Source organism: Pseudophryne corroboree, chromosome 3, assembly GCF_028390025.1.
Source record: "Pseudophryne corroboree isolate aPseCor3 chromosome 3, aPseCor3.hap2, whole genome shotgun sequence".
Lineage (NCBI taxonomy): Eukaryota > Metazoa > Chordata > Amphibia > Anura > Myobatrachidae > Pseudophryne > Pseudophryne corroboree.
The window spans coordinates 6,560,933-6,586,507 of NC_086446.1; the positions used below are offsets into that span (position 1 = coordinate 6,560,933).

Sequence of the window (25,575 nt, forward strand, 5' to 3'; positions counted from 1 at the left end):
ATTGCTTCTTATCTTCATCTCTACAACCCTCAGGTAATGACACACATAGTCAATAGGGAATACAGGCACAGATATCAGCACTCACATATTCCCCCATTCATGTATCATCAACTAAAATGTGCTCCCCCATTTTGTTGCAACCAAAAGCCGAAAAGAGCTCGGTAAAGTTTGACAGCCCATCCACAGACCCTTAATACGGGATAAGAAGGAATTCAAATGTATACTTCGCAATACCTCGAAGCTTGATTTAAAACATGTATGGCACGATGATACATGACCCCCCAAACATGGATTCATACACACATGCTTCTGCTATCTCACTAGGTCATACCCTTTTCCCACCTTCTTCTCTCCTCCCCTACCCAATCATAGAAATGTATTTACATATGACATATATTTTTCTCTTTTTGAACTGTTTTAGGAAGTGGCAGTTATTGGTGACTGCCAAAGGGTGGACTGTCAAAGTCAGAAAAATATCGCGCTGCACGTTACCATATATATTCACCTCATGCGCGTGCCCGCTGCACATGCACTTTCACTGGCGTGCGTGCACATACTCGCAGATGCGTGACGGCGCCTGAACGGGCGTGCGCTCGAGCGCATGGTATGTGCACTTACGATAGAGTTTGTGTGCGTCTAGCGAGCGACTCAATCGCTCGTAAATAAATCCATATAGCAGGTTTTATAGGTCATATTCCCTTTAGTGATAAATGTAAGTTTGGTTAATGTAACTTGTTCACGGACTTGGGAATCCCTCTTTACGTGGTACAAAGGGTCTGATTAAGGTAGAACAGTTGTGTCTGGTACCTAACCGAAGAGTATTTTAATAGCAATAATCCGGTGTTGGTTAGGTACGGATTAAACGCTCCTGCATATAGTTATGGCCATTAGTAGTTTCTGGACATTTCATATATTTGCAGTTCATTATCCATGCGGCGGGAATCCGGAGATTCCCTCCCACCTGAGCTGTTTGAAATAGCCACAGCCCACCTGTTCAAATCCACCTATGACCTTTTGTTATAGTGCAGAGAGACATTCCTGTGTCCAATGAACAATAAGGTTGTAGGGCCCTTTGAAGTACACTGTATGTTGTGTATATAAGGGTCACTGTCCCCAGACCGGCCAGTACTCTCTCTTCACCAGTTATCGCCGATAATTGGAGGACTGGATTCCGGTTGCGCCTGCGAGTGTTCCCCGTATGGTATGTTTCTCTGTTGCCACTTTGTTACCCGTATAATGTTAGCCATTCACACTTAGTCTATGTATTTGTAGTTGCGATCGTTCTCTATTGTGTATATTTCTGTCTAGATATTCTGTTAGAATTATATGTTAGTTTGTAGTGTGTGACTTGTAAACTGTTTTACCCTTTTCGATATAACTAAAAGCTGGTTAGTAAAGGTGTTGGATCCTTAACACGGTATTGAGTGTTCATTACATTACAGAGGGTAATAGGAGCGTCACGATCGCTCAAACAGCTTTAGTATTAACAAGGTTAAGCAGCGTTATATCGCTACAGTGTTTTAGTACAAGTTTTACAGCATAAGAATATCCTTTCGGTGTGTTACATACAAGGTTTACTGATTGTCATCTTGTGGGCGTCTGCGCCGCTCGTGATCTCCTCGTGGTCCCGAGCGTCCGCTACGCTGTTAGCGTATCATTACGGTAGTCGGCAGCCTATAGCGTGCTTGCCTCTACGCATTAAGCCGTGAGCGAACGTGCCGCTCGTGCGTCTCGTCCACGGCTAAGCGTCTGCTACGTTAAGTGCGTACCCTTACGGTAACACATACTCCAATAGCGTACTAAGTCTCTTAACCTTTTAGAGTGTTTAATATAGGATAAATACATTAGGCTTTATCACTTACCTCCTTATCTACAGGGGTTTTGTGATTTATTTCTGTCTTGCAAAGCTCTGTGCAGTATTCAGCTTCCGAGTAACAACATGTTTTTGTGTTGTTCACTCCTGATTAAGCCACCTGTGTAGGAGTTCCTCTGTGTGAGTAATTAGGAGGTTCCTGTGTTCATCTCCCAGAGTTATTCAACATCGAACTTCTCCAAGTGCTTGTTGGTGCTGTGTGCTATCAGCAATCTACAGTACAGAAGTGGATATCTCTACGTGTTCTCCAGTAACGATTACCATCGGATATCTCTACGTGTTCTCCAGTACCGATTACCATCAGATATCTCTACGTGTTCACCAGTGCAGATTACCATCGGATATCTCTACATGTTCTCCAGTGTCAATTACCATTGGATATCTCTATGTGTTCTCCAGTTACTATAGATTGATTCTTCTGAGTGGCATCAGTAACCATCATTTGCTTCTTGAAGTATCTTCTAGTTCTGCAGTGTCTCAAGTACCGAGTGCCATTGGTCACCATTGATTGCTTCCTCAAGTATATTCTAGTTCTCCAGTGTCTCAAATACAGAGGGCCATCGGTCACCAACTTCTTTAAGTATCTTCTAGTTTTTGTTTCTCAAGTACTGAGTGTCATCAGTCACTATCGATTGCTTCTTCAAGTTCTCCAGTGTCTCAAATACCATGTGCCATCAGTTACCGTTGATTGCTTCTTCAAGTAACTTCCAAGTCTCCAGTGCTTCAAGTATCCTCAGTCATTCTATATATTGTCATTTGTTGTTTCTCCTGGTTCTCAGGGCAATCAGTGCCTTGCATCTGGTTTCTGAGTGTTCCACCAGAGACTGATTCATATCTCACGGACTACCTCTAGCTATCTATCCTCTGACTCCTCAGCTTTTACCGGGTACTTGTCCAAGGGGCCACAAAACCCAAATTCCCATGGGAGGGGTCACTGGTGAAAACCTCCCGATGGTTTGACTCCATGCCTCTGGTCAGTTCTCGTCAACATCCGGTACTAGCGGCACATGAGGAATACCTATATTCACCCTCCTCGAGTATTGTGGCATTCCAACCCAGTAACCCTCTCTCGAAACCATCAGCTGAGTTCACAGGGACCCAGGACGTGAAAATCCCCTCACCTCCCCAGTCATGTCCCTGTATTATTACTATAGATATAAGTGATGTCACTGTGACGTTCCAGATCCCCTCACCTTCCCAGACATGTCCCTTTATTATTACTGTAGATATAAGTGATGTCACTGTGACGTTCCCAGATCTGCTCACCTCCCAAGTCATGTCCCTGTATTATTACTATAGATATAAGTGATGTCACTGAGACACTCCCAGATCCCCTCACCTCCCCAGTCATGTACCTGTATTATTACTATAGACAAGTGACGTCACTGTGGTGCTCCCAGATCCCCTCACCTCCCCAGTCATGAACCTGTATTTTACTATAGATATAAGTGATGTCATGGTGTCACTCCCAGATCCCCTCACCTCCCTAGTCATGTGATGTCACTGTAACACTACCAGATCCACTCATCTCCCCAGTCATGTCTCTATATTATTACTATAGAGATTAGTGATGTCACAGAGATAAGTAATGTCACTATATTATTACTATAGTTATGTGATGTCACTGTGACGCTCCCAGATCTCCTCACTACCCCAGTCATGTACCTGTATTATTACTATAGAAATTAGTAATGTCACTGTGACGCTCCCAAATCCCATCGCCTCCCCAGTCATGTCCCTGTATTATTACTATGGATATAAGTAATGTCACTGACACTCCCAAATCCCCACACCTCCACAGTCATGTCCCTGTATTATAAGTATAGATATAAGTGATGTCACTGTGACACTCCCAGATCCCTCACCTCCCAGTCACGTCCCTGTATTATTACTATAGATATAAGTGATGTCACTGTGACACTCCCAGATCCCTGCACCTCCCCAGTCATGTCCCTGTATTATTGCTATAGATAGGTCATGTCACTGCGACGCTCCCAGATCCCCTCACCCTTCCGTCATGTCTCTGTATTACTACTATAGATGTCATGTCACTGTGACGCTCCCAGATCCCCTCACCTCCCCAGTCATGTCCCTCTATTACTATAGATATAAGTGATATCACTGTGACGCTAGCAGAACCACTCACCTCCCCATCATGTCTCTGTATTATTACTTTAGATATAAGTGATGTCACTGTGCCACTCCCAGATCCCCTCACCTCCCCAGTCATGTCCCTGTATTAGTACTAAAGATATAAGTGATGTCACTGTCACACTCCCAGATCTCCTCACCTCCCCAGTTATGTCCCTGTATTATTACTATAGATATGAGATGTCACTGTGATGGTCCCAGATCCCACACCTCCCACTCATGTCCCTGCATTATTACTATAGATAGAAGTGATGTCACTGTGACACTCCCAGATCCCGTCACCTCCCCAGTTATGTCCTTGTATTATTATTATTATTATAGATATAAGTGATGTCACTGTGACACTCCTAGATTCCCTCGCCTCCCCAGTCATATCCATGTATTATTACTATATATTGTAAGTGATGTCACTGTGACACTCCCAGATCCCCTCACCTCTCCAGCCATGTCCTTGTATTATTATTATAGATATTTGATGTCACTGTGACACTCCCAGATCCCCCCACCTCCCCAGTCATATCCATGTATTATTACTATACATTGTAAGTGATGTCACTGTGACACTCCCAGATCCCCTCACCTCCCCAGCCATGTCCCTGTATTATTACTATAGATATAAGTGATGTCACTGCGACACTCCCAGATCTCCTCACCTCCCCAGTCATGTGCCTGTATTATTACTATAGATATGTCATGTCAATGTGACACACCCAGATCCCCTCACCTCCCTAGTCATGTCCCTGTATTATTACAATAGATAATAGGATTTTAATACCTACCGGTAAATCCTTTTCTCTTAGTCCATAGAGGATGCTGGGGATGCTTCAAGAACCATGGGGTATAGATGGGATCCGCAGGAGACCTGGGCACTTTAAGACTTTAAAAGGGGTGTGAACTGGCTCCTCCCTTTATGCCCCTTCTCCAGACTCCAGTCATAGGAACTATGCCCAGGGAGACGGACATTTTGAGGAAAAGGATTTATTTAATTTTTAAAACTAAGGTGAGATACATACCAGCTCACACCACTAACACACCGTACAACATGGCATTCAACAACAACGCATGCAACGGCATGACCAACAGCAGCCACAGACTGAATGAACTTAACTCAACATAAGAGTAACCATAACCAAACTGCAGATACAGCCCGCACTGGGACGGGCGCCCAGCATCCTCTACGGACTAAGAGAAAAGGATTTACCAGTAGGTATTAAAAATCCTATTTTCTCATACGTCCTAGAGGATGCTGGGGATGCTTCAAGAACCATGGGGTTTATACCAAAGCTCTAGAACGGGCGGGAGAGTGCGGATGACTCTGCAGCACCGATTGACCCAACAAGAGGACCTCCTCAGCCAGGGTATCAAACTTGTAAAACTTCGCAAAGGTGTTTGAACCCGACCAAGTAGCAGCTCGGCAAAGCTGTAATGCCGAGACCCCTCGGGCAGCCGCTCAGGATGAGCCCACCTTTCTGGTAGAATGGGCTTTCAACGATTTCGATTTCGGTATCGGCAATCCTGCTGTAGAATGAGCCTGCTGAATCGTATTACAGATCCAGCGCGCAATAGTCTGCTTGGAAGCAGGAGCCCCAATCTTGTTGGGAGCCCACAGGACAAACAGAGCCTCTGTTTTCCTAATCGGCGCCATTCTGGCGACATAGATTTTTAAAGCTCTGACCACATCGAGACACTTTGATTCCGCCAAGGCGTCAGTAGCCACTGGCACCACAATAGGCTGGTTTACGTGAAATGATGAAACCACTTTTGGCAGAAATTGCTGACAAGTTCTCAACTCCGCTCTATCAGCATGGAAGATTAAATAGGGGCTTTTGTGAGACAAAGCCGCCAACTCAGATACCCGCCTTGCGGATGCCAAGGCTAACAACATGACTACTTTCCAAGTAAGGAATTTTAACTCAACCTTACGTACAGGTTCAAACCAATGAGATTGCAGGAACTGCAATACCACATTAAGATCCCACGGTGCCACAGGGGGCACAAATGGAGGATGGATGTGCAGCACGCCTTTCACGAAGGTCTGAACTTCTGGAAGGGAGGCCAATTCTTTCTGAAAGAAGATTGACAAGGCCGAAATTTGTACTTTAATGGAGCCTAACTTTAGGACCGCATCCACACCTGCTTGCAAAAAATGGAGCAAACGCCCCAGTTGAAAATCCTCCGTAGGAGCCTTCTTGGATTCACACCAAGACACATATATTTCCTCCAAATACGGTGGTAATGCTTTACCGTTACTTCTTTTCTGGTCTGAAGAAGTGTGGGAATGACTTCACTGGGAATACCCTTTCGGGCTAGGATTTGGCGTTCAACCGCCATGCCTTCAAACGCAGCCGCGGTAAGTCTTGATACACGCACGGTCCTTGTTGTAACAGGTCCTCCCGTAGAGGAAGAGGCCAGGGATCTTCTATGAGCAACTCCTGAAGATCTGGATACCAGGCCCTCTTTAGCCATTCTGGAACAATGAGTATCGCCTGAATCCTTGTTCTTCTTATAATCTTTATCACCTTTGGAATGAGTGGAAGTGGAGGAACACATAGACCGACGGAAACACCCATGGTGTCACTAGGGCGTCCACCGCTATTGCTTGAGGGTCCCCCGACCTGGAACAATATCTCTGAAGTTTCTTGTTGAGGCGAGACGCCATCATGTCTATTTGAGGAATTCCCCAACGACTTGTCACTTCTGCAAAGACCTCTTGATGAAGACCCCACTCTCCTGGATGGAGATCGTGTCTGCTGAGGAAGTCTGCTTCCCAATTGTCCACTCCTGGAATGAAGACTGCTGACAGAGCGCTTGCATGTCTCTCCGCCCAGCGAAGAACTTTCGTGGCCTCGGCCATCGCCGCTCTGCTCTTTGTTCCGCCCTGGCGGTTTATGTACGCCACTGCTGTTATGTTGTCTGACTGAATCAAGACGGGCAGACCGCGAAGAAGATGTTCCGCTTGCAGAATGCCTTTGTAAATGGCCCTTAATTCCAGAATGTTTATGTGGAGACAAGCTTCCTGGCTTGACCATTTTCCATGAAAATTTCTCCCCTGTGTGACTGCTCCCCAGCCTCAGAGACTTGCATCTGTGGTCACCAGGATCCAATCCTGAATCCCGAACCTGCGTCCCTCCAGAAGGTGAGAACTGTGCAGCCACCACAGGAGGGATATCCTGGTCCTGGAAGATAGGATTATTTTCCGGTGCATGTGCAGGTGAGACCCGGAGCACTTGTCCAACAGGTCCCACTGAAACACCCTGGCATGGAACCTGCCATACTGAATGGCCTCGTAGGCCGCTACCATCTTCCCCAGCAACCGAGTGCATTGATGAATCGACACTCTTGCCGGTTTCAGAATCTGTTTTACCATGTTCTGTATTTCCAGAGCCTTTTCCACTGGAAGAAAAACTCTCTGTAATTCTGTATCCAGAATCATACCCAGGAACTACAGCCGTGTCGTCGGATCCAACTGTGATTTTGGCAAGTTTAGAAGCCAACCATGTTGTTGCAGAATCGTCAGTGAGAGCGCAACGTTTTTCAGCAATTGCTCCTTGGATCTCGCCTTTATGAGGAGATCGTCCAAATACGGGATAATTGTGATTCCCTGCTTGCGCAGAAGAACCATCATTTCCGCCATAACCTTGGTGAAAATCCTCGGAGCCGTGGACAGACCAAACGGCAACGTCTGAAATTGGTAATGACAATCCTGAACAGCAAACCTCAGGTAAGCCTGATGCGGAGGATATATGGGAACATGTAAGTAAGCATCCTTTATGTCGACCGACACCATAAAATCCCCCTCTTCCAGACTGGAGATCACTGCTCGGAGAGATTCCATCTTGAATTTGAATTTTTTTAGAAAGAAATTGATGGATTTTAGGTCCAGAATCGGTCTGACTGAGCCATCCGGCTTCGGGACCACGAACAGACTCGAAAAAAAGCCCTTCCCCTGTTATGACGGGGGTACCGTAATAATTACTTGATTTTGACACAGCTTTAGTATTGCAGCACATACAACCTCCCTTTCTGGAAGAGAAGCTGGCAAGTCCGATTTGAAAAATCGGTGAGGGGGCACATCTTGAAACTCTAATTTGTACCCTTGGGTTACTATTTCTAATATCCAAGGATCCAGGGCCGAGTGTACCCAGACCTGACTGAAGAGTTTGAAACGTGCCCCTACCGGTGTGGACTCCCGCAGAGGAGCCCCAGCGTCATGCGGTGGATTTAGTAGAAGCCGGGGAGGACTTCTGTTCTTGAGGACTTGCCACAGCCTGTGACCTTTTTCCCTTTCCTCTTCCTCTCGCAGCAAGGAAGGAGGACCCTTATTCTTTTTTGTATTTATTGGGCCGAAAGGACTGCATCTGATAGTGGGGCGTTTTCTATTGTTGTGCAGGAACATAAGGTAAAAATGATGACTTACCCGCGGTAGCCGTAGATACCAGGTCAGTGAGGCCGTCACCAAACAAGACACTACCATTAAATGGTAGAGACTCCATAGTTTTCTTAGAGTCAGCATTAGCATTCCATTGATGAATCCACAATGCCCTCCTAGCCGAGACTGCCATGGCATTGGCCCTTGATCCCAAAAGGCTAAAATCCCTTGTAGCTTCTTTTAAATATGCCGCAGCGTCCCTGATATGACCCAGAGTCAAAAGCACACTATCCCTGTCCAGGGAATCTATCTCAGATGACAAGTTATCTGCCCACTTTTCAATAGCGCTACTCACCCATGCCGAAGCAACGGCAGGCCTGAGTAGCGACCCTGTAGTGGCATAAATGGATTTTAGTGTATTTTTCTGCTTACGATCCGCAGGATCCTTTAGGGCTGCCGTGTCAGGAGACAGAAGCGCTACTTTTTTGGACAGACGCGATAGAGCTTTGTCCACCGTGGGGAATGACTCCCACTTTTCCCTGTCCCCAGAGAGGAACGGATATGCCACTGGAATTCTTTTGGGAACCTGTACCTTCTTGTCAGGATTTTCCCAAGCCTTTTCAAAAAGAGCGTTCAGTTCATTAGAGGGAGGAAACGTTACCTCAGGTTTCTTTCCTTTAAACATACAGACCCTTGTATCAGGAACAGCAGGGTCTTCCGTGATATGTAATACGTCTTTTATCGCCACAATCATGTACTGAATGCTTTTAGACAGTTTAGGATTCAATCTGGCATCACTATAGTCGACACTGGAATCAGAGTACGTGTTGGTATCTGTATCTGCTATCTGGGTAAATGCACATTTCTGTGACCCCAAAGGGGTCTGAGCTTGTGACAATGCATCCTCCATGGATTTCCTCCATGTCTGGTTTTTAGACTCAGATTTATCTAATCTCTTAGTTAACCGAGCCACATTTGCATTCAAAACACTCAACATATTTACCCAATCAGCCGTCGGCGGTGCCGACACGGTCACTCCCACAGCCTTTTCTGTCCTCACTCCAGCCTCCTCCTGGGAAGAGCACACAGCCTCAGACATGTCGACACACGCGTACCGACACCCACAACCACACTGGGATTATAGGGGACAGACCCACAGCAAAGCCTGTTAGAGAAACACAGAGGGAGTTCTGCCAGCTCACAACCCAGCGCCTATCCCGGTTCTGAAGCGAGTAATATACTGCCCAGACCTGCTTGCGCTTTTCAATTTAATGAATTGGCACCAAATATCTTGTGCCCCCCCCCCCCTCCCTCCCCCGTTTTGCACCTTGTTACTTGTACAGCAGTGTGGGAGGCCAGGCTCAGCGTCTCTGCAGCTGTGAAAAGAAAATGGCGCTGGTCAGAGCTGTGAGGGCTAAGCCACGCCCCCTTAATGGCGCACTTCAGTCCCGCTTATTTCAACATATTTATACTGGCGGGGGTCTATATTTAGCGCTCAGGCACTGTATACACTTGTGCCAGTCGCTACTGAGGTGTTATGCTACCCAAGGCACCCCCCCCCCCTCCCCTGCGCCCTGCACCCTGTAGTGCCATTTTGTATGTGGGAGCATGGCTGCGCGGTACCTCAAAAGCTGTCACTGAAATCTTCTGCTGTCACTGAAGTCTTCTGATCTTTTTCTACCCACCCGGCATCTGACTTCTGGCTCTGCAAGGGATTGACGGCGCGGCTCCGGGAACGAGCATCTAGGCGTACCTACCTAGACCCTCTGGATCTAATGGTGTCCAGTAACCTAAGAAGCAGAGCCCTGAAACTCACAGAAGTAGGTCTGCTTCTCTCCCCTCAGTCCCACGATGCAGGGAGCCTGTAGCCAGCAGGTCTCCCTGAAAATAATAAACCTAACAAAAAGTATTTTTTTCTGAGAAACTCTGGAGAGCTCCTCAGTGTGCATCCAATCTCATTGGGCATAGAATCTAACTGGAGTCTGGAGGAGGGGCATAGAGGGAGGAGCCAGTTCACACCCCTTTTAAAGTTTAAAGTGCCCATGTCTCCTGCGGAGCCCGTCTATACCCCATGCTTCTTGAAACATCCCCAGCATCCTCTAAGTCGTATGAGAAATAAGTGATGTCACTGTGACACTCGCAGATCCCCGCACCTCCCCAGTCATGTCCCTGTATTATTACTATAGATATAAGTGATGTCACTGTGACACTCCCAGATCCCCGCAGCTCCCCAGTCATGTCCCTGTATTATTGCTATAGATAGGTCATGTCACTGCGACGCTCCCAGATCCCCTCCCGTCATGTCTCTGTATTACTACTATAGCTATCATGTCACTGTAACACCCCCAGATCCCCTCACCCCATCAGTCATGTCCCAGTATTATTACTACAGATATAAGTGATGTCACTGTGACACTCCCAGATCCCCTCACCTCCCCAGTCATGTCTCTGTATTATTACTATAGATATGTGATGTCACTGTCACACTCCCAGATCTCCTCACTTCCCCAGTTATGTCCCTGTATTATTACTATAGATATAAGTGATGTCACTGTGACACTCCCAGATCCCGTCACATCTCCAGCCATGTCCCTGTATTATTATTATAGATATGTGATGTCACTGTGACACTCCCAGATCCCCTCAACTCCCAGTCATGTCCCTGTAATATTACTATCTATAAGTGATGTCACTGTCACACTCCCAGATCTCCTCACCTCCCCAGTCATGTCCCTCTATTATTACTATAGATATGTCATGTCAATGTGACACACCCAGATCCCCCCACCTCCCTAGCCATGTCCCTGTATTATTACAATAGCTATAAGTGATGTCACTGTGAAACTCACAGATCCCCTCACCTCCCAGTCATGTCCCTGTATTATTACTATAGATATAAGTGATGTCACTGTGACACTCCCAGATCCCCTCACCTCCCCAGTCATGTCCCTGTATTATTACTATAGATATGTGATGTCACTGTCACACTCCCAGATCTCCTCACCTCCCCAGTTATGTCCCTGTATTATTACTAAAGATATGAGATGTCACTGTGACGGTCCCAGATCCCACACCTCCCACTCATGCCCCTGTGTTATTACTATAGATATAAGTGATGTCACTGTGACACTCCCAGATCCTGTCACATCTCCAGCCATGTCCCTGTATTATTATTATAGATATGTGATGTCACTGTGACACTCCCAGATCCCCTCATCTCCCCAGTCATGTCCCTGTATTATTACTATAGATATAAGTGATGTCACTGTCACACTCCCAGATCTCCTCACCTCCCCAGTCATGTCCCTATATTATTACTATAGATATGAGATGTCACTGTGACACTCCCAAATTCCGTCACCTCCCCAGTTATGTCCTTGTATTATAACTATAGATATAAGTAATGTCACTGTGACATTACCAGATCCCCTCACCTCCCCAGTCAGGTCCCTGTATTATTACTATAGATATAAGTGATGTCCCTGTGACATTACCAGATCCCCTCACCTCACCAGTCATGTTCCTGTATTATTACTATAGATATGTGATGTCACTGTGATGCTCCCAGATCCCCTCATCTCCCCAGTCATGTATCTGTATTATTACTATAGATATAAGTGATGTCACTGTGATGCTCCCAGATCCCCTCACCTCCCCAGTCATGTCCCTGTATTATTACTATAGATATAAGTGATGTCACTGTGACGCTCCTAGATTTCCTTACCTCCCCAGTTATGTTCCTGTATTATTACTATAGATATAAGTGATGTCACTGTGACACTCCCAGATCCCCTCACCTCCCCAGTCATGTACCTGTATTATTACTATAGGTATAAGTGATGTCAGTGTGACGCTCCCAGATCCCCTCACCTCCCCAGTCATGTCCCTGTATACTACAGATATAAGTGGTCACTGTGACACACCCAAATCTCCTCACTTCCCCAGTCATGTCCCTGTATTATTACTATAGATATAAGTGATGTCACTGTGACACTCCCAGACCCTCTCACCTCCCCAATTATGTCCCTGTATTATTACTATAGATATAAGTGATGTCACTGTGACTCTCTTAGATCCCCTCACCTCTCCAGTCAGCAGGTAGATGATCTCCAGGGTGATATTTATTATCGTCTCAGTCCTGTTACTCCAGTCCGTCTCCATCTTCAGTGAATCAGTGAGAATACAGAACGTGTGACGTGTAATAAAGACTCTGGTTCCTCACAGCTGGAGTGTCTAGGAATAAATATAATACATATAACACACATCAGAGAGAACACATACAGTCCTGGTCAGCATCTGTCAGAGGTTCCTGTGACCCATAAGGCACCGCAGAGTCACACAGTGCTGTATAATGTTACCCCAATGCTCTTCTCCTGGCCGGGGGCTTATTCCTCCAAGACACAAACCTGGTGCAATTTTACAAACACATGAATTAGGGATGTTGGGATTGTCTACTATAGTTTTACATTTAACCCATAAGACTAAGAGGATGTGTTCCTATACACAGGTCATACAGATAACGGGGTGAGAGGAGAGTACACAGGAGAGCAGGAAGGGTGTAGATAGGGGGAGAGGGGAACTAAAGTAGGAAATCTGGGAATATGACAGAGGGTGGCAATAAGACAGGGGGTGGATAAAGGAAGCAGAAGAGGGTAATAATACAGGGACAGGGCAGCAGACAGGAAGAAACAAGGGACAAACAATACAGAATTCCATCAGTCTCGGGTAATATGTTATTCAGGGTCTGACAGGACAGTATGTTCCCCCCCCCTCCTCTTCAGATGAAACATCTGAGAGATTTGTGGATTGAGAGGAGGAAGCAGCCCGCTTAGATGACCCAGAGACATAGGAGTTACCTGGAGTAGATTTTTGTCTGACCAAGGAATTAATTAACTGCTGCAACTGGTTAGACAGGTTGTCCGCCCAAGGCGGATTGACCATACGGACAATTTGAGGCTGTAATGGAACAGGTGGTCCCATAGGGGGCGTTAGGTGTTCCACTAGAGTTCCTTGTAGGTTTGAGAATGCGGCCCACGGTGGCTCCTGATTGGTTACAGGAGCTGTGGACTGGCTAGGGGGTGTATGGCACACAGTACACAGACCATCATACAGAGCTTCCCCCTCTGGTAAATCCTTGGTAGCATCCTCAGATTTACTGCCCTTTATGTTAGACATTGTACACAAATGCAACACAGAGCGAATTTGTACGATGAAGCCAGACAGAGTATAATACCTGAGAATAAATACGATAGTATGTGACTGAGCACACAGTGATATAGTGATAGATCTCTGGGAAACACTGAAAGTGAAACCTTACAGCAGATACAGGCACACTGACCATGCAGATAATTGTTATATTACAACAAAACTGCACTGAACTATATATATATATATATATATATATATATATATACAGGTTAAGTATCCCTTATCAAAAATGCTTGGGACCAGAGGTATTTTGGATATCGGATTTTTCCGTATTTTGTAATAAGTGCATACCATAAGGAGATATCATGGTTATGGGGCCTAAATATAAGCACAGAATGCATTTATGTTACATATACACCTTATACACACAGCCTGAAGGTCATTTTAGACAATATTTTTTATAACTTTGTGCATTAAACAAAGCGTGTGTACATTCACGCAATTCATTTATGTTTCATATACACCTTATACACACAGCCTGGGGGGTAATTTAATACAATATTTTTAATAACTTTGTGTATTAAAAAAAGTTTGTGTATATTGAGCCATCAAAAAACAAAAGTTTCACTATCTCACTCAAAAAAGTCTGTATTTCGGAATATTCCGTATTTTGGAATACTTGGATATGGGATACTCAACCTGTATATATATATATATATATATATATATATATATAAATATATATATATATATATATATATTATATATATAGAGAGAGATTTCTCTTACGTCCTAGAGGATGCTGGGGTCCACATAAGTACCATGGGGTATAGACAGGTCCACTAGGAGCCATTGGTACTTTATTGAGAGTGTGGGCTGGCTCCTCCCTCTATGCCCGTCCTACCAGACTCAGTTTAGAAAATGTGCCCGGAGGAGCCAGTCACAGCTAGGGGAGCTCCTAGAGCTTCTTTAGTTTTATTTTTTTCTACAGTTAATTTAGGCACAGGGAGGCTGCTGGCAACAGCCTCCCTGCTTCTTGGGATTAAGGGGGGGAGTAGTGTCTGCCCTGTGGGGTCCGAGCCACTATCTCCGCCGACAGGACACTGAGCTCCTCAGGGTGATGATCGTTAGCCGCCCAGGTGACCGCTCACTCCCGCAGCATGCTGCCACCCCCTTACAGAGCCAGATGACTTTGGTGGCGAGTGAGTCACCAGCCTCCCTGGCAAGCGGGGAGCCGGTGTGAAGATGGCGGCAACAGGGTAGGGAGTGAAGTACTAACTACGCTCCAGGGCTCAGCAGTACATAGTGCGGCGCTGTGAGGGGCGCCCTGAGCCAGCACCTATACCCTACACTGGTCAGCAAGCGTGTCAGGGTCCCCGGATCGCTGCCAGCAGAAATCCTCAGGCCAGTATGATATAATGAAGAGCGGGAAGCAGTGCCATGTTCAGGGGGCGGAGCTTCTCCTCAGAGCAGACCCAGCAGCGTTCAGCAACATTTTCCTGCCTGCAGATCCCATACAGAGACGCTGACAAGTAGAGCTGTCCCTACAAGCAACTCCAGCTATCCTGCGCGGTACCAGGGGGTTATAGAAGGGGGGTGGAGGCTGTGTAAAATCTGTGTAGTCTATTAAGGTACACAGATAGCGCTGGTAGTTTTGTTAGTTCTACCTCAGAAAGCGCTGTGTGTGGATTGGCTCCAATCTCTGTCTCTCTGTGGCATACTTGCGGGGAGACGGTGTCTGACATTTCCCTGTGTGTGTGTGTGTGTGTGTGTGTGTGTGTGTGTGTGTGTTATTATCTCACATAGCATGTCTAGAGACTCTGTGTCATATGCTGCAGAAGAGGTTTCCTCTCAGGAGGGATCTATTCCATGTACACAGGATTGTAATGCTTTATCTCAGATCCCTATTGTTGAGCCTGAGTGGTTAACTTCTATCAAAGGAATGATCTCTCAGATATCTACTAGGGTAGCTAATACTGAGAATGAAACTCAGGTGTTGAAGAAGTCTATGGCAGTTTGGTCAGCCTCTGTTCCTATTCCTGCAAAATCCCCTAGCATGTTCCCATAGAAACGTGCACTTGCCCAAATTATGCAAGATGACACGGATACCGACTCTGATACTGCAGGCGGTGATGGGGACGAGGGGGGCGGCATCCCTTGCAAAGGGGGTGCAGCTCATGATTGAGGCCATTAGAGATGTGTTAAATATTACTGAAACAACACCTGAGCAGGTTGAGGAGGCTTCCTTCACAGATAATAAGAAAGCCTCGCTAATCTTCCCTGCGTCTAAAGAATTAAAGGCTATAATTGAAAAATCCTGGGAAAACCCGGAGAAAAAACTCCAGATCCCAAAAAGGGTTCTGGTTGCTTTTCCCTTTCCTGAGGATAGGAAAAAATGGGAAAACCCACCCATTGTTGACGCATCTGTTTCCAGACTGTCTAAAAATGTGGTGTTACCTGTCCCTGGATCTACTGCGTTAAAAGAACCGGCTGATCGTAAGATTGACACTACGCTCAAATCCATTTACACTGCTTCAGTGGTAGCGTTAAGGCCTACTATTGCCTGTGCATGGATTTCTAAAGCCATAGTAAAGTGGTCAGGCACATTACTAGAGCATTTGGATACAATGGATAGAAGTGACATTGAATTGTTTTTACGAAACATACAGGATTCTGCGGGGTTCATGGTGGAATCCATGAAAGACCTGGGTACGCTGACTGCACGGATATCTTCCATGTCGGACTCAGCCCGCAGGGAACTCTGGCTATGCCAATGGTCTGCAGACGCCGAATCCAGGAGAAGTGTGGAGAACCTACCCTATACAGGTCAGGCTCTATTTGGAGACGCGTTGGATGCATGGATTTCCACGGCAACCGCGGGTAAGTCACCTTTCCTTCCCTCTGCTACACCTTCTATGAAGAAACCATTTTCTTCAGCTGTGCCGCAGTCCTCTCGGACCGCTAAGGCAAAAAAGTCCAAGCCTCCTACCACTTTCTTTTGGGGTGGTAGAGCAAAATCCAAAAAGCCTGCACCCGCAGGCTCCCAGGACCAGAGACCTGCTTCTGGTTCCTCAAAATCCTCAGCATGATGGTGGACCGCAAAGCCTGGAGGACGGGCTGGTGGGTGCGAGACTCAGACGTTTCAAACACTTCTGGGTGTCATCCGGCCTGGATCCCTGGGTACAGGATATTGTGTCCCACAGGTACAGACTGGAGTACTCCCGCCTCACCGATTCTTCAAATCAGGCTTGCCAGCTATGCTGACTGACAGGGCTATCCTACAGGAAGCCATCTTAAAATTGGAAAGGTCACAGGTCATTGTCCCAGTTTCACCTCATATGAAAAACAAGGGTTATTATTCAAACCTTTTCGTGGTACCGAAACCGGATGGTTCAGTCAGACCAATTTTGAACTTGAAATCGTTGAACCCCTACCTGAAGGTGTTCAAATTCAAAATGGAGTCTCTCAGAGCAGTGATCTCAGGTATGGGGAAGGGAGAGTTTCTGGTATCCTTGGATATCAAGGATGCGCACCTCCACATTCCGATTTGGTTGCTGCACCAGGCTTATCTCAGATTTGCACTGTTAGACAGTTAATATCAATTCCAGGCACTATCATTCAGCCTATCCACAGCACCGAGGGTGTTCACCAAGGTGATGGCAGAGATGATGGTTCTCCTCCGCAGACAGGGGGTGAACATAATCCCATATTTGGATGATCTGCTGATAAAGGCGTCGTCCAGGGAGACGCTATTGCTGTCCATTGTTCTCACCACTCATTTGCTCAGGGAACACGGTTGGATCCTGAACCTTCCAAAGTCACATTTGTAGCCGACAAGGAGATTGTCTTTTCTGGGAATGATCCTTGACACGGAAGTGCAGAGGTTTTTCTGTCTTGCCCACGTAGTGTAAACCACTGACTTGTGGTTTATCTTCTGTCTTGCCCATGTGGTTTACACTACGTGGGCAAGACAGAGAGACAATTTAAGGAGCGTATTGCCCAACATAGGGCAGCTATTAGAGCTGCACTAAGATCGGGCAATAGTGATCAAGCAGTAGCCATGCATTTTGCACAGGCTAGACACAATATGGCAATGCTCAGATGAAGAATGAACAGATTTAAAAAAATGCTCCAGTTGGAAGCCAAGTGAATCGTCACCCTGGACACGGCTAGTCCGAGGGGTTTGAACGAATCGCTGGGCTTGACATGTTTCCTTTAAACATGAGACGAATCATCTGCATTAGCATTCAAAGTGTTCTAGTTCTGTATTCATTTGAGATATGTAATAGAGGGGTACGGTAGTCCCCCTTTGTCTTGGCATCATATTTAGAGATAATAGCCCTGGCCGGAGCTTTATGTTAATGTATTTAGCTGTGACAAGAGAGGTGGTTTAGCAGAAGATTTGGTCGCCCAGCATCCTGTGCAGGGTAGTTCTCTATCTATATATGCACTGTGCACTTTATGCCACATTATAGTTGATCAATATTTGCACTGTACAATATGTCTTATTATGTATGTAATAATCATTATGTTTTTATTCATATCACTTTTTTGACTATGCACTTATAAAATAATATTGATTGCTATGATGTTTTTCCATTACGTTGTCATGGTAACTAGCCCTGTGTTTTCCCCTCCTAGCCTGTTTGCGGTGCTGTTTCTTGGATGACGCCGCTTCCGGTACAGGAAGACTGGCAGAGCTCGTGGACGGAGCCCGCGTTGGCTGGCGGTGCTGCCCATGTGATGACGTCATTTCCGTCAGACGTCACCAGAAGTGCGGCGGAGTCCCGGACCGGCGTGCGGCAGCGGGCATGTGAGCGCGGGATCATGTAAGTATAATTTTGTCTGCTGTTTCACTCACTTGTTATCCTGATGATGGGGTGTCATGCCCCGAAACGTTGATATTATGCACTAATCTCTGTGCACTAAAGTTTATTTATTTCTAAGCCTTGGAGTGCCGCCTTCTTTTTTTCTGGTTGTATATGGGTTTGCTGTACCCCAGCAGGGCACACAAGCAAATATTGCATTTGGGACAATAGATAGATAGATAGATAGATAGATAGATAGATAGATAGATAGATAGATAGATAGATAGATAGATAGATAGATAGAAAACACAGCGCGGTCCTAGACCGGAGGTGTGCATCAGAATACTCATACAATATATCCTGTAACAGGTACAGTTTTTCTTAACTAACGCTGTCTGTATAGGGACCTGTAGAATACTCAAGTGTTTGTAAAGTCACAGTGCTGTATACAGGCGGCTTTACAGTCCCGGAGACTAGCCACAGCAATACCTAAGATGGCGCCCAGCGTATCAGTCAGGGAGTGAGGGAGAGTGTGAGGCAGCTCCAGTGCGGGAGAATCTGCTCAGAGATGGCGCCTGGGCTGGGGGAGGGGCTACAGGTCAAGCGTCGGCTCCCCTATGCTGGTCCTCACCGCCTGGTACTATGGAGTCTTATTAAACAGGGTGTTAGTACACCCGACCTGTACTCCTATGCCCTGGCAGATATAGTGGGGTCCCTGTGCGCAACAGTGTCCACGCCAGCGTCACAGTCCATCTCCCTAGACATGCTATCGGAACGCGATTTAATGACAGGTCCCGCCTAGGGAACCCTCATACCTCCTCCCCGTAGCGGCCACGCGAACCAGGAGAGCGTCTGCGACCGTGTGCCTAGAGCTAGAGCGTCTCCACCGCAAGCACCCGGGAACTGAGCCGCGGGAGTAAGCGACGCCGCTTGGGAGGTGACGGAGAGGCAGCGCTGAAGTGTCAACCTGACATACAGCGCTGACAGCCCAGTTTTAAGAAATTTTCTGTAGAAAAAGCTTTCAGGGCTGCCCAGTGCAGCCCTCCTGTTATGGTGACCTACTGCTGCAGACCCCAACTAAAAAACTGAGCTCACAGTGCCTGGAGGCGGGGTTATAGAGGAGGCCCCAATGCATCCTGGGACAGCTTAAAGCTTTAACCTGTTGGTGCCTCTGGATCAAGATCCATCTCTACACCCAAATGTTTCCCTGTGGAAACCAATGTACCCTGCTGCAGAAATGAAAACCCCCCCCCCCTCAGATGTAGGTGTCATATGACCAGCCTGCCGGCCGTGTGTATGCAGCGTAGGGTGGGGGAGACATTACCTGGGGGACAATCACTGACACTCTGAGGATCTGGGGACTGTCACAGCCACTGGCTGTCTCTGAGAGTCTCTATTGCTCAGTATAAAAGGACGCCCTGACAGTCTCAGCTCAGGGAGCGCAGCCATGTGTCACATGTCCGCTCTGTGTCCTCCCCACACGTCCTCCCCCATCTGCTGTATATAAACATGTTATATCTGACTTCCGGCTCCGCCTCCGACATGTGAGGACGCGTCTTGGAGTGGCTCCGAAACCCGGCACCCTAATCAGCATTTCACGGCTGTCTGACAGCCTCATATTTCGGTCTGAACCCTCACCCGATATCTCTACTGGTCCTCGGGCGGCGTATGGAGAGTTATTTCTTCCCCCTCATGCCGAGACAGAAGCAACGCCAGCAGACGCGTGGACGGAACGGGGGAAACAAAATGGCGCCGGACGCGGCGAACTCCGGAGATGAAGCCAGCTCGGCTCCTTCCTCACCCACCCGAGAATTACAAGAGCAAGGTACTGTAATGCAGACCCCCCGTGATCGAGTGGTGCCCTCCCCAGATTCTCCGGTCACATATAGAGACATGGTGGGAGCAATCAGAGAGGCTCTAGGCCCACTTCTCAAGGAACAAACAGATCATATATCAAAACAACTGTCTAGTCTCACTAAGAAAGTTACGGAGACAGAACACAGAGTGGGCTCACTCTTTGCTGATGTAGCTACCTTACAAATATCACAAGCTAAACGGGATCGTTGGCAGAGACAGGTTACGAATAAATTAGACGATTTAGAAAATAGGTCGAGGAGACAGAACCTACGGGTTGTGGGTCTCCCAGAAACAGTACAAGGCTCTGACCTGATACAATTTGTGAAATCCACACTACCGGATTTATTAAACGTAGCAGAGGAATGTGCAGACATGATTATTGAACGAGCTCACCGGGTGGGACCAAAGCGCACACATCCTGGCGCCCGTCCCCGTGTGGTGCTCTTTCGGGTTTTGAATTTTTTGCACAAAGATACCATCTGGAGGGCATCCCGCAAATGCAGAAATTTGAAATGGGAAGGAAACATGATCTATTTATTCCAGGATTACTCCGCTGAGTTAACTAAGGCCAGAAAAGCTTTTTCACCCATTTGTACACAGCTAATTTCCCAAAGCAAGAAATTTGCTTTATTATACCCGGCACGACTTCGTATATTTGATGGGTCATCATATATTGACTTTTTGAATCCTGAAGACGCTCAGAAGTATTGTGCAGAGGAAACTGAAGCCGCGGGCACATCCAAAGACGACCGCAGTGGCTCAGGATGAATGCCTTCCACAGCTCTATTCTCTGGAGATTTTTGTAATTTAAATCAGAAAAGGATATACAGTTACTGATCTGTGGGTGATGGAAACCTATCCTCCTGCTTTCATATCTCAAATATCTACGGGTGGACTCTCAGACAGTCGCGCTTAAGTCATATCACATAAACTTTTGTGTACTTTTAAAGCCTGATGCTGGACCTGATAACAGATTGAGGATTGGAACCAGGCTGATATCCCTGATACGTCTCACTAGGACATACCATATCAAGTTGTGGTTTGGGAACTTATCCGAGAGTGGAGGAGATGGATACTTGTGATTAGAAACTAGGCAGGATATTAGCTTTAAGTTTTAATGATGTTATTGAGCAACTTAACGCCGGGGATGGAGAGACGGTCCCAGGGTGCCGCCCGATGGAAGGGTACAAGTTGATCATATTTCTCCCGTAATATAGGGGGACAACTTTGTATATTTTTTTTTGTTTATATATTGCCGTCAACTACCTCTCTCCCTGCCTTCTTCACCCTCTCTTCGCTCAGCCCTTTTATTCCTACCCCTTCTACTTCTTCCGTCCCTCCTCTGCTCTGCTCCCCTTTCTCCCCCCCCCTCCCCTCTCCTCTTTCCTCTCCCCTCCCCTTACCTCTCCCCTCTTCTTTCCATTCCCCTTTCCCTTCTCCTTTCCCCTCTCTTCTCCTCTACATTCCTTCCCCCTTCCCTCTCCCCCTCCCCCCCCCCCTTTTTCCCCCCTCCCACTTTCCCGCTTGTACGCCATAAGTACCTTACACCCACTTTTCTACTAAGGCTGAGGTTAACTTTATATTTAACTGTTTGCATAACAGTAATTTTGTTATAACCATTGTTATTAATATTACTATTTTTAGTATCTTGTTCTATAGTCTGGTCATTATGTGACAGATTGGACTAAAGAAAAGGGTGTCGTTGGTGCGGAGCCCACTTGTTAGATTCATAATGAATAATTGGTATGATAATTTGAAGGTACACAATCCCGGAAGTCCGAATATGGGATTTGTTTCACCTGAAGGTGAATCTGTGGCCATCGTTAGGCCTTCTTTGTTGTTTTTCTTTCTTTTCTTCCCCTTCTATACCTTTCCTCATGTTTTTTCCCTATCCCTTTATGAGTTCATGACATATAAGACCTTGAGATACGTGTTCTTGTCCTCGACATATGTTAAAAAAATAAATAAAAAATGTCTAACGTTACACTGACGAGAATTTAGGATGGTTCTATTGAATATAGCGTCCTGGAACATTGGAGGGATTAACTCCCCCTCCAAGAGAAGGAAAGTTCTGATTTATGCTAACCGATTAAAAATAGATATTTTACTATTGCAGGAAACACACCTAACTAAAATGGAAACTGACAAACTCAACATGTTGCAATGGAAAGTTCTCTCTGCAGCTCCATATAATTCTAAAGCTCGGGGAGTTGCAATTTTGGTTAAAACACATATTCCCATAGAAATGATTGGTTCTGATGTGGACCCTGAGGGGCGTTACCTTATTTCTGAAATTACTCTAGCAAACACGAAAATGATTTTATGTTCAATTTATGCCCCAAATGTATATGTTAAATCTTTTTTTCAGGTTTTGATTGCTAAACTACTTCAATTCGGTAACACAATGATGTTAGTAGGGGGAGACTTTAATTTGATAACAACTCCCAGTTTAGACAGACAGACCCCTCGGAGATCCCTTCTCAGACTTCCAAAATTGGGGATTTCTTATTTCGCAAGACGTCTTAAATTAATTGATCTCTGGAGATTACATTTTCCAACGGACAAAGCATATTCCTGCCTTTCGGCCGCTACTGGCCTAATGTCTAGAATTGACTACATTTTTGGCTCTCAATCAATGTTAGATAGAATTAGAGAGGCCTCCATGGAACCCATATGTTTATCAGACCACGCCATGGTTAGATGTTCTTTTAGAGCTCATGCTGAACCTAACCCTTGTAGAACATGGAGGTTTCCGATAGCAATTTCTAACTCACTTAGTTTTAGACGGAAGCTGGAATCATTGTGGGAAACATTTTACTTTGATAACGAGGAGATTTTTGAAAGCAACCCGCTTCTTTTCTGGCAGACAGCTAAAGTGGTCATAAGAGGCGAATTAATTTCCTATGTGACTTCCCTCCGTGAATCACTCAGGAAAGAACATGTTATTGTACAATCTACTCTAACTGAAACGTTTGGAAAATACCAGAGCAACCCCACGCACACTAATAAAATGCTCTATATGGAAGCAAAGAATCATTTTGATGGTTCCTTGGCCAAATTGGATTCGCTGATATCTTTTAAAAAGGATCAGCGCTTCTATAAATTTGGTAACAAAAGTGGCAGATTGCTATCCTATATTTTAAAAGGCCAAAAAAACCCTATGATAGTTAGGCCCTTGAGACAAATGGATTCATCCTTAACGACTTCTAACGAACAAATATCTTCTGTCATGTCATCTTACTATACTACTTTATATTCTAAACCCCCTTCTCCTACTGACGCAGACGTACTTTCATTTTGGACAGATTTGCCGGTTCCCCAGGTCCCAGAGACCTTCATAACGCTTTTGACCAAACCAATTTCAGAGGAGGAAGTTTCCAAGGTGATTAAAAATTTAAAAAATTGCAAAGCCCCAGGCCCCGACGGCTACTCGCCTGAATTTTTTAAAATCTTGGCTTCTAAATTAGTCCCTCTACTCACTAATTGCTTTAATAAGATTATGCAACTGGAACCTCTTCCTCTTTACTTTAATTCAGCCACAATTACAGTTATCCCTAAACAAGGCAGAGATCTCTCAGACCCTGGTTCGTACCGCCCGATTTCATTACTTAACTCCGACTATAAAATATTTACTAAAATTCTGGCCGATAGGTTGAAACAAGTCCTACCACATATAATACATATAGACCAATCAGGATTTATTATTGGTAGAAGCTCTGTTCTTAATATCAGACGAGTTTTAGCAGTGATTGTGCAATCCCATTCTATTGACCGTCGACCGAACGAAGCGATCTTGGCATTAGATGCCGAGAAAGCTTTCGATAATGTTTATTGGGACCATTTATTTACCTCTTTAACGCGTTTTGATTTCCCGGACCGTTTTACAAAAGTTTTACGATTATTATATACTAATCCTGACACCTGCGTATTGTGCAATGGGTATCTCTCCCCCTCATTTTTAATCCAAAAGGGAACGAGACAAGGATGTCCGCTTTCTCCGCTGCTGTTCGCAGTGGCGCTGGCAATTGCATTGAGGCAGTCTCCTCTCTACAACGGTATAATGATGGGGCATATAGACCTTCGTTTAGCACTATTTGCTGATGATATGGTCATATTTATGTCTAACCCCTCCCATTCGCTCCCAATTATACTAGATATCATTGCACAATTTGGGATCATTTCTGGATACAAAATTAACACGAATAAATCAGAATTAATGAATTTGGGATCCTCTGTTTTGTCTTCGGAAGTGATAGGGGATATCAAGGTGGTCACACAACAATTCAAATATTTAGGGGTGCATATACCGAGAAGGATCTCTAAACTTTACTCTTTAAACTTCAAACCTCTGATAATTTCAATTCTTAAATTACTAGACTCATGGCAATCATTGCTGCTTTCATTAATGGGCCGTATAGCGGTTCTTAAGACCGTTATCTTTCCAAAAATCATGTACACTATGCAGATGTTACCTATACGGATTTATGATTCGGATGTGAAAATGCTATATAAGGAATTTTCGGTTTTTATATGGAAATCGAAGCGATCGAGAATTGCTAGGTCTAAACTTCATCTCTCTAGATCAGATGGGGGATTGGCATTACCAGATTTGACTAAATTCTCACACTCTGTATTCTTCAGATATGTGGCAGATTGGTTATTGGAAAGAGATCACTTCTCGATATATGCACTTGACTGTTTATTTTGTTCTCCTTACGCCCCGGGGGCACTATTACATACCCCACGGAAGTCTATACCACAACATATATTTAATAATATATTTTTTAGAGATACCTATAACTCATGGTGGGCGATTAATAAGACTATGGATAGAAATCCCACACTTTCGCCTATGATACCTCTTTGGGGTAATTTACAGTTCTCTCCGGGCTTAAACTCCTCAGCCTTTACCCGACTGAAAAATAAGGGTCTCCGTATCACATCCGATGTGTTTGATCCAGGGGGGAAATTATTAACCTATTCAGCCTTTAAAGAGAAATACGATTTGTCAGACTTATACCTACATTCATACCTTCAAATTAGACACTATGTTATGTCTTTATATGGGACAAATCTACCTCCCGTGTCCTCAGACCCATTGGTAACTCTATTGAACCTAGTTAAAACCGTTACTTATAGAACAAGATTCTTATATGCAGATCTAATATCGACAACTAGATCAGTTGTTTGGAGTAGGGTGTGTACCTCTTGGAGTAGTGAGCTGGGTTTGGATCTAACAGGTACCGACATGTTTCAGAATTGTGAATATGTGATGAAATCTCTCCACTCTGTATCTTTACAGGAGGTACATTTGAAAGTTATACACAGAGCTTATATATCTCAGGCGCAGAGGAAGCACTATGTGCCCG

The 25,575-nt window shown here is 45.4% G+C and overlaps 1 protein-coding gene across 2 annotated transcripts in view; it reads right to left on the reverse strand.

Moving 5' to 3' along the window:
- LOC135054518 (oocyte zinc finger protein XlCOF22-like) overlaps nt 1–25,575 on the reverse strand; it is a 64,899-nt gene that overhangs the window by 37,425 nt on the left and 1,899 nt on the right. For both annotated transcript variants that reach the window (XM_063957646.1, XM_063957647.1), the window contains exon 2: nt 12,477–12,626. In XM_063957646.1, coding sequence (XP_063813716.1) covers nt 12,477–12,554 — 78 coding nt within the window. In that variant the 5' untranslated portion in view covers nt 12,555–12,626. The remainder of the gene's footprint in view (nt 1–12,476; nt 12,627–25,575) is intronic.